This window comes from Eurosta solidaginis, chromosome 5, assembly GCF_040869045.1.
Source record: "Eurosta solidaginis isolate ZX-2024a chromosome 5, ASM4086904v1, whole genome shotgun sequence".
NCBI lineage: Eukaryota > Metazoa > Arthropoda > Insecta > Diptera > Tephritidae > Eurosta > Eurosta solidaginis.
Window position 1 is genome coordinate 230,432,848 of NC_090323.1, and position 10,404 is coordinate 230,443,251.

A 10,404-nucleotide genomic window follows, 5' to 3' on the forward strand; every position below is an offset into this window, starting at 1 on the left:
TTCCTTCATAGTTAAGTTGATAGAGTTTTGAAATGTAAACTATTTCTCTTTACGCTGTTGTTTTTTTTTCAGGGACGCAGACTATTATCTTTATAACAAAAACTGTTATTTCTGGACTTTTAATACATTTGAAGCGAGGTCGAAATTAAGCATTTTCTTATCCAAATTGCCATTTTTTTTGCAGGGAATAGAAGCTAAATCTGAAATTTTATTTTATCTGCAATTTTATGTTTATGTTCTTAACGAATGATACAAATACTAGCAGACCCGACAGACGATTCTCTGTCCTAATTTTGGTGTATCTGCGTAACTTTTAAGAAATTTTTACCTCTTGCTCTTCCTTCCCCTCTCTTCCGCTTTTCTTTACCCTTTTATTCACCTCCCACTGCCTTTCTCTGCGTCTTTTTCTTCACTTCTTTTCCGTTCTATCTATCCTTATCTCTCTGTCTTCGTCTAACCCATCTCTTGCCCACTCTCTTTCCGTTCCCTCTTTTTTCTCTAGCTCTTCTTATTCTTTCCATCCTTTGTTTCCAATCCCAGTCCTATTCCTTTTTCCAGGCCCAGTATCGCTCCCAGTTCCAGTCGATCGCTGGTCCATTTCCCGAGATAAAAGTGGATGTGCGAAGGGCTACTTATAAACTAAACTTCAGTCAAGTCGAATAGATCGGTCCCAGGTCCACTTTCCGGAATAAAACTTCACAGAAACACTCTCCGGGTTGCGGTGAAGGTATCCTACAAAATTTGAATTAAATCTTCGTAGTGCTTTCTGAGTCCATAAGCCGCATAAAAACATACATCCTTCTTTATATATGTATATAGAATAAGAAGAACATTAAAGCAGATGCATTGGGTCGCGTCGATTTGTATGGACGAAAGTTAACCTATATCGCGCCATCCATTTTTCGATAGGATTTTTGGGCTCAGGAAAAAAATTTCCATTACGCATGCCCAAAAAAATAATTTTCGAGCCTGCAAAAAAAAAGTCGATTCGACCAAAATTCTTATAAATATCCATAAAAGAAACTTTTTTTCAAAAAACTACATTTACAATTTTGCATTTGCCAATTGATACGAAAAAAATACATAAAAAATGATTTGGAGCTTTGAGAATGAAAAAAATGCATAAAAAATCGAAAAAATCGATGAAATTTCGCAGGCTCGAAAATTATGTTTTTGGGTATGCGTAGTGGAACTTTTTTTCCTGAGCCCAAATACTATCGAAAAATCGATGGCGCGATATCGGTTAATAAATCGACCCAGTCTAATATGCATACATACAAACATACCAAAAAGTAGAACTTTTTTAGGGAATTTCAGCGAAAAGTTTAAAATTTTTAACGAAAGAGTGAGATATACATTCTGAACCATTTATGTTGAATTAACTTGCCAAGCTGATAAGAAATGAAAACACGTAAATAAAATTCATACATGCCCGAAGTTAAATAACGCTATCGAAGGCTGGCTTTTTTCATCATTCGGTCTAACTCAACATGTAGGTGACGATGTGGTGAAAGCCCACTCAAAGCAAGTTTGCCCGTACAGTTCACAGCGAACAAACAAACAAGCTGCATTTTTTGGAAAAAATGTTACTTTTGTTTAAACAATTTTGTTCTTATAATAAGGAACAATTCTTTTGATGCAGGACGAAGGTAAATATTTCAAAGTTAAACTACAAAGAAGAAATATTCCAATCGATGCATCCGTTTTTGACTCATAGCTGTGATTTTAACTACATTTTGGCACTTTGACGCCCCTATACATTATATATATATACCTTGAAATTATATTAAAAATGTCCATCTTACGTTGCTAATCTTTCAAATGCAAAAACCGTTTTAAAATCAGAGTATTCTGTGTGTAGTGATGGGTGTTCAACAGCACTTAACAACTTTATTTCACAAGATTTATAGATATAGATTATGCTAATCGAAGTATTATAGATACTTAAAGGTTGCAGGTTCAGTGCGTTGAGGAATATTGTTTATATAAAAATATAGTTTAAAAAACTAAACAACATGCCGTAGCACAGAGGTTCCTGTCTCCGCTGTTAAGCACAACTCGTTTTGTAGCGAGCTATTTAACCACTGCCTTCTTCAATAATTTCCGCTAGATGGGTCTCTTAGGGCGTCTAGCCGAGAGAGTTACAAACATAGTAGGGAATTCAATGAACCTTAATAATTGAGACGGAACAACGTGTTTTAAAAAGTGTTTCAGTATTGAATACACACTTAATATATTTTACAATTAAAACTGCTCCAAATTCGTTTAATACACCTCTAGGTTAGGTTGGGTTGAACTGGCCGATCCATGAGGACCTCACATAGACTGATTGAGTCCGTAGTGTTACCAGAAGTTTGTTTTAACGACCAAACTGAAAAACCCTATCAAAAACTAGGACCTATGTTATAAAATAACTGCATCCTCTTGGCAAATACTAGAAGCTGCCTAGGACTTAAGCCACTTGCTGCTTCTAGATCCGACAGCTGTATCTCTCCTAATAGCTGAAGTCTTAGCATGACAAGTGCAGGGCACGAGCACAGAACGTGCTCCATCGTGTCCTCCTCCAACCCGCACTTCCTACATATGCTATCACTGACCAATCCTAATTAAAAGACATGTGACGCCAGAAGGCAGTGTCCAGTCAGAATACCCGTCACGAATCTACAGTCCTCTCTTTTTAATGATAGAACCAACTTTTTTAGTCTAATACACCTCTAATTTTCCTTCATTTCTTTATTTCTCTCTTTACAGTCACAACAAATGCGTGCCGTCTCGAGTCCATCACTCACAGACACCTTACAGGCAGAAAAAGAAAACATTGCTGCAACGTCTGCTATCATTTCGCAAACCGCATTAACTCATTCTTCCTGTGCATCCGGTGAATCAACACCAACCATGGTTACAGCTACAAGTAATCCAAGCTATGACAATAGCAACCGCTCAATGGGTTTGCCCAATAGTCAAAGTGTGGGTGTGTTGCAGAAGTTCAAACGTACCCTCACTAATTTTAGTAAACCAGCGCAACAACAACAGCAACACCAACAACATATTACCACTAGTAACGGCACACAAACACTTGCTTTGAGCGGCCATACAATAACCGCAACAACATCAAATACTGCTGAAGCTGATGATGACACCCATTCAGAGGCCACAACAAATCTTATGCTGGAAGGTACAACGGGCAAATATCGTTTTGGTCCGCTTATTTGGCGTTCCTCAAAGGAGCGACGTAAAACAAAATATAATCGGCGTGACAAATGCAATAGCGGGGATTCGGGCATACAAATTGAATTGGATAATGATGAACAGTTTTCACGTATTTTGGTCACAGCAAATTGTGGTGGTGTTAGTGGTGGGGGCAGTGGCAGTATGACAAGTACAAGTGCAGCAGCGGCAACACAACGCAACGCAAATGATAAGGTGAGTTGAAATCGGTTGCTAGGAATTCGGGGTTCATAAATTTTAAACGTCAGCTTTGGTATCGAAGGCTGGAGATGTGGTTTCCAAGTAGCTCAAATTTAGCAAGCTATCATTTTTAGTTAGGATATGTTAGGAATAGATCTTCCGGATAAGTGCAGTCAAACTATAGCAGTTTCATGACTGCCATTTTATGTGGTAAGGTGCTTGTCCAGCATACCAGAGTTCCCATATTCATGTCGTTGGCGAAGTAGCAACAAGTAAATCAAAGAGAATAATCAGTCGGCAGTGTTTTTTCAAACTCTCTTTGAATTTATAAAGAACAATTCAAAAAAATTCTGAATTTTTATCATTAGGAAGATTCACTGCAGATTTTCCCGCCAAAAGCTTCTGTTATTTACCTACAATAACCAAATGGAAAAAGAGTACTGGCTAGTTATTCGGCAACGATCCATGCAAAGCTCTCAGTTCATTGACGGCATAGGCGAAAGATATTTCTTAAGATGCAGTATACCAGCCTTCCATCTGCGGTCCATTCGTAAACTGGTCAACGGACCGGCTGAGTACCTTCGCTATTCCCCTTACGATCATCATAATTAGTTGGCTCGTAACCGCCTCAGCGATTTTGCGATTACTGACGTCGACTGGGAGCACCAAGGGTCAAGTCCGCCTCCACCTGCCTCTCCCAACTAGGTGGAGGTCTTCCCCTTCCGCAGCGTCTTCATCCATTCGCATAACATGTCGTAGCCAGTGGGGCCTTCAGACTTTTATTCGCTGCGCTATCTATATATCTGTATATATAGCAGACAGCTAATCATTACACCTCCTTCGATACTCGTCCTCGCCATTACGGATAGGACCATAAAACTTTTCACTTGAAGACTTCAAGAAAAGTCTCATCACCCCTCGACACCGTCCATGATTTTTCAGGACAAGTATGTTGAGCAACTTGGAGCGTGATTCTTTTTCGTTGGGAGCGAACTTTACTTTTGAATTGCCTACTCGGCCCAAAGTAGCACTTGTTAGCGAGACTTATTCTCTGTTTCACTTCTTATTGAGAGTTTTTTAATGAATTTATTGGGAGCTTCCATGACTCCCAAGCCAACTAAGGATGTTTCGCTAGCCCCAATCAAAACACTATGACATATTCCTTCGATGTCCAAAAAGGCAGCCAGAGCAATTTCACTACTGCTCTTGCCATGTGATGCTCTTGCCGCGATGTCGATAGTAACTCCCGAGGCATTATTCTGTTTCGTTTGTGTTGATTAATCAGGGCATCGAATGCCTTTAGAAGAAACTAAGGAAAACTGACTTCTTTCCAACCTTTGGAATGAAAACGACTTTGACCTTGTTCCAGAACTTTCATATTTAATCAAGTCTAATGCAATCAGCGTAATAGTGGCAATAAAACTGCATGAAATACCCAAAGAACTGCGAAGTTGTGCAGGAATATTGGCATCCGCTCCGGTGACTTTAAGGGGTAGAAAAAATTAATAGGCCACTCAAGGTGACTTTCCCATTTCAACAGAGATTTTAACGGACACATTGGAAAGTTTATTGTCCATCAGAAACCTTCTCTCTGGGCATCGTCCCTGCCCCCATTCACCTCTCTCAAGCACCCCAATGAGCCATATTTTCGCAAAAGCTTCTGGTAGCCGTATAATGAAAGTTCTAAACTCCGCGAACGGTTTTGTCCGCCAAGCGGGCTATCCTTTCCCTATATGTGTGTTTTGTCGTTAGATAAAGTACAAAACCTACAACATAGTTTCTCATTAATGTCTCATTACCACTTTATCCCTTTTTAGAACAAACTTAAAATGCGTTCAGTACGTCGTGTGAATTCGGCTAAAGCTGCCAGCATGACGGATAAATCAGCCACATTAAATGTCAAAGGAAAAATGCTCAAGCGTATGGAAATTTATGGCGGAAGCATGGAAAGAGAAGCACCCGAATCATTACCGGCGCGCTCACTTAGTCAACCCAATGGCTTAGATACTTGCGGCATTGGACGAGCTGGCGGTAAGTTTCAAGGAGCAAACTAATAAAGCTTTAATCAAAATGAACTTGATGAAAATATTACTTAGTATATGCTTTAATAATTTAATTTGGTTACTGTGTCTCTTGCAGAGTTGGATGACAGTGACAGTGATAGCGTAACATCGCACGAAGAAGGTGAGTAAGCGCATTCGAAACTAAAACTGCAATGTCGAATGACACAATGCGATGCAAATCAATTCAATTAACCCAGAGTAAACGTTTCTAAATTCTTACAAGCGCTATTATTGTTTGCTCTCTTCTACAGCCACCAACTCTTACCCGCTTTATGCTGAAGTACTTTACAGTTTTACAGCTGCCGGTCCACAAGAACTCGGTCTCGAGCGTGGTACATTAATTGAAGTGCTGCGCAAAGAAGTCGGTCCCTGGTGGTTTGGACGCATACGAAAGGAAGAAAATAATACACTAGTCGAAGAGATATTAGATCCTGAGCTCGGTTGGTTTCCCAAAGAATTTGTGCGTGTTATACAAAGCCCCAAAACGGATGTGTTTTTCCTGTCGCAAATGGCTAACACAGCAATATCTGCGGGACAAACTTTGACAGCAACAGTTAAATCGTCAGTTGGTGAGAAAGTCATAAAAGCAAAAAACCTTGCATCAAATAAGGGAGCGCGATCTGCGTTAACGCCAAAAGCACCGATCGTGTCTTTGGAAGACCTGGATGCGACTATAGTCGATGAGAATAATGTAACAACAATTGTAATTGAATCGCCTTCATATTTGAGCCTTGCAAATGCACCAGGCAATAGCAGCTCTTCAACTAAAGGCAGCGGCAGCGGCAGCAATGGTGGTGGTGTTGAGGCATCAAATGCGCTGACCCCATCACGCAGCATCAATGTGATACCTGACAGCGCGGATATATTGAGACGTAATGCAGTCAAAGAGTTGCTCGATACTGAGGTCAATTATGTCAAACTATTAGCTTCCATATGCGAGGGGTGAGTCGATTTTAATAATTAATTTGTATAATCTTAAGTTTTTACTTATTTCTTTGCGTTTACAGTTATTTACCCGCAATGAGCAAGCGCATCGATATTTTCTCGCCAAATAGTATTCGTTTGATATTCTCCAATATCACAGCGATCTATAAGTTCCAGCGTAAATTTTTGGAGGCTCTGCGGAAGGGTATTGAACAAAATCAAGTTGCCAAAGTTTTTTTAAAAATGGTACGATCTCTGTTTTTCTTTCAGTGTAAACTTTATGACCATTAGTAAAATGTATTTTGTCTTTTATTGCAGCATAAGGGATTCCTTTGCTATTCAACCTATTGTAATGCATATCCCCGTGCGCTCATAGAGTTGGAGACTTATGATCGCGTCAAAGATGCCAGAACTATTTTGGAAAAGTAAGTAGATAAAATAAATTAATTAATTCCGTCTCTGTGTATTCTGAAATTTCATTTAATTTCTAATAACGTTAGCTAGAAAATTACCTTTTGTTGTTATTGTAGCGATAAGGACACTCCGCGAAGGCCTTGGTTAGTGTTATCGATGTTAATGGCCCTTTGCCGGATGTAGATCCGGTACATTCCGGTAACAAGCACCATTAAGGTATTAGCCCGACCATCTTGGGAACGATTTAGTATGATGACATGAAACCTTTTAGGCCATACCGGCCTGCCACCCCTTAGATCCTTGGGGTCACCAGAGCCTCGGCTGTTACAGAAACAAGATTCGTCACGGGTATGTGAGGTTGACAATTGGATTGGAGAAGCTACATATAAATTGCGCTGGCAACCCCTTGAAAGGGTTGCGCTACAGAACCCCTGAAATCAATTTGGTATTTTAGTCTCCTCTTACGGCAGGCATACCTGCCCTGGTTATATTCCAAGCCCTTAACCCGCTGGGGAGATGCCGTATGCTCTAACCAATCTGAGTGACCGCTATGGTCGCTGCAAAAATTAAAGAGGGCCTCCCCACTCCAGAACACTGCTTAAAGGCTGCTCAGGTGTACAGCGTCTGTTCGCTTTGATGTGCGGCTATGTCCGTAAGATCCGCCACTTAAAAATCACATCCACTTCCTAAAATAAGACCCCGCTGTTTGATGTCATCATACATATAAAGGCTTACGTCACCACCAGTCAGAAGAGGCGATGGACAGAGCAAGATAGGATGGCAATAGAGCCTGCGACATCTGTTAAAGAAGGTAAAAGAAAAGGAGAGAAAAGCGTAGTCACTACATTAATTTTGTGTGACGAAAAAATTTCGCCGCCGAGTATTGTCATTCGCGGCTTTGAACGAGCCTCTTGCCGCGATCCGCATCAAAGCGAAGTTATTCACTAAAATATTTTTCTGCTGCCAGATACTTATACACGACGGGGCCGATGTGGTCAATGCCACTTTTTAAGAGTATTAAAAAAAAAATACGTTTGAAAATCGAGTCTGCACAATGTAAAATCTATAAGCGGACCGGGATTGATCGACTACAACGTGGCTGGAATATGGAATAGGAAGCTAAGTTGGCCAGTTCGTGTTCTGCGGTAGAAAAAGCTACATTGTCCTATACGAGGTCCAAATATCGACTGTAACCATTAACTTGTGGCATCTTAGATACGCCGACGCCTGTCTCTAGAAGCAAGTACATACAGTGATAGAAGCAATGTTTTCCATCAAGAAAATCACGAGGCAAACATCTTTTGATTAATCCTATCGGCTCTTGCACCTTCGAGACCAAGGCAAATTCCCGCAAAATCTGGTAACCGACTTACAGAGTGAGATTAAGTTATGGAGGGAACGCGTCTCTTCGTTACTTGATCGCAATAGTACTGAAGACGGAATACAGGCTCCACCACTCGACTAGCCGGATAAAAAAGTGCTAAAGAGCTTGCGCGAACTAAGCAAAATGGTTCGACGAGTGCATGCTTCCAGATTGGATTTTCCACGTTTTCTGTCCAAGCCAAAAAGCAGTCCCCCAAACCAAGATAATAACTACAGAATCAGCGTAGTTAATATCGCATATAAAATTCTCTCCAGAGTACAAAAAACTCCCTCACAAACTAGGTGAGTGTTCTATCGACCAGACTTTAACGATACGATAATCGACACGCACCAATTCAGTCAACAAGGCGAAAATTAGTTGCCTTAATGCGCCTAGAAGCTGAGCAAAACCACCAGCAAGGTTCATTAAACACTAATTCTATTTTCTATAGTCTGTATAAAGAGCAGAAAAGAGCGAATCTCTCTGTAAACGAGGACAGCATGAAGTATCTGCCGTCATGAAAGGTATACCCAACATATTCTCGTTTTGGCAACTCCTTCACAGTAAACAGGTATAAAATGGAAGCTGTGAAGGACTCTTCTGTCTGGAATCCAGCATTAACAGCCAGCCTTGAAATCCAGCAGTTAATTGATGTTTTCGATAAGTGATACTTTGGACTGGGTAGGCAATATAAGTCGTCTCTCAAAAAACCTGCAATCGCTCCTATAAATCTATTTTCATACCAATCCTCATGGTAAGCTTGGAGTCATGAACGGTGTCAAAAGATGAGTAGAGGTTCCTTGGAGTATTTGAAAAAAGTGCTCCTTAAGTTATATAGTCCTTCGGCTTTCGATGATGATGAGCCTTACGAGCCAACTCATAAAATCCGAAAGGCTTTGCTGCATAGGTGATGTTACGAAAATGGATTGAGATGCTCCGGCCCTGAAAGCATTCCTATCGTATTCCATTAGGTTAGGTTAGGTTAGGTTAGATTAGAGTGGCCACCGGTGCAAGCACCAGTACACTTAGACCCAAAAAGGTCCCATTGGATTCCACGTGGATCTCTCTCTCTGAAGGAGACTTCTTGGGCGTCTCGCATCCCATTCAGGCCACACGAGCTTGGTGTGGTAGCAGGATTCGAGAGTGCTCCATCTCACACCCGCTTCCCTAAGGAAAATCCCTTTCAAGGTGAGGTTACAGGTAGCGAGCGGCATGCTCAATCCCTTCAAGGACGACGAAAGCGGAACGGACATGCCCCCTCTTGCAAGTTCGCTAGCCATCTCATTTCCCGGTATATCGGAGCGTCCAGACACCCATACCAGACTGAGGAAAGTTTGCGCAGCGATATCGTTAGGAGATTTGCGGCACTTCTCTACTGTCCTGGACTTACATGTAACCGATCCAAGCGCTTTTAGTGCAGCTTGGCTGTCAGAGTAAATACAAATTTGTTTATAGCCGTGAGTAGCATTTCTCAGGTGATCAACGGCCACATTTATAGCAGCCACCTCCGCCTGAAAGACGCTGCAATGATCGGGTAGGCTATCGTTTTTCATTATTCACTACAGAAAATGATTTTGAAGGAAAAGGTAGAGTCTTCCTCCAAATTGACGTCAGTTAAAGCGAAGCAGCTGTGACTCACGTTACTTGCTATGCAACATCTAAAATCGCCTTGGTCAGGTTTATTGGGATATCTTCGAACTCAACCAGGTCAAGTCAATTATGTTATCAGCCCGGTGAATAGTTAATGTTTTTTTTTAGAATAGTACTAACTTTGCTTATACCCATTATCTTTATATAGTCAACAAGGATATGTTTTCTTCATCACACTGCCCATCTCGAATATGTTACTTCATCCGATATTTAATTATGTCCAATATATGTGATCTTATCTGCATTGCATTTCTATCTAACGTAATCTTTTCTTCATTTAAGTTGTCGTGAATCAGAAAATCTAGCTGAGCTTCCACTCTCTGCACATCTACTGGCGCCTGTACAGCGGATCTGTCGTTATCCGCTGCACCTAAGCGAAATACTCAAGGGAGCAAATAAGAGTGGTGAGGCACCAGAATATGAATTAGCGCAGTACGAGCAATTCGATGTAAGCCAAATGGAAATACCCGATACTTATGAAAAAATCGATTTGGCACTGGAAGCAATGCGTGGCATAACTGAAGCGGTGAATGAAGGTAATTACGAAAATAAAGGAATTTGTTAGGAGATCAAATAATTTTA

The 10,404-nt window shown here is 40.8% G+C and overlaps 1 protein-coding gene across 1 annotated transcript in view; it reads left to right on the plus strand.

Moving 5' to 3' along the window:
- Positions 1-10,404, plus strand: part of RhoGEF3 (Rho guanine nucleotide exchange factor 3) — a 666,916-nt gene that overhangs the window by 650,265 nt on the left and 6,247 nt on the right. Inside the window, exons 10-16 of the mRNA XM_067792017.1 lie at positions 2,752-3,423; positions 5,226-5,439; positions 5,548-5,592; positions 5,723-6,413; positions 6,479-6,641; positions 6,714-6,820; positions 10,105-10,358. Of these exons, the coding sequence (XP_067648118.1) occupies positions 2,752-3,423; positions 5,226-5,439; positions 5,548-5,592; positions 5,723-6,413; positions 6,479-6,641; positions 6,714-6,820; positions 10,105-10,358 (2,146 nt within the window). The remainder of the gene's footprint in view (positions 1-2,751; positions 3,424-5,225; positions 5,440-5,547; positions 5,593-5,722; positions 6,414-6,478; positions 6,642-6,713; positions 6,821-10,104; positions 10,359-10,404) is intronic.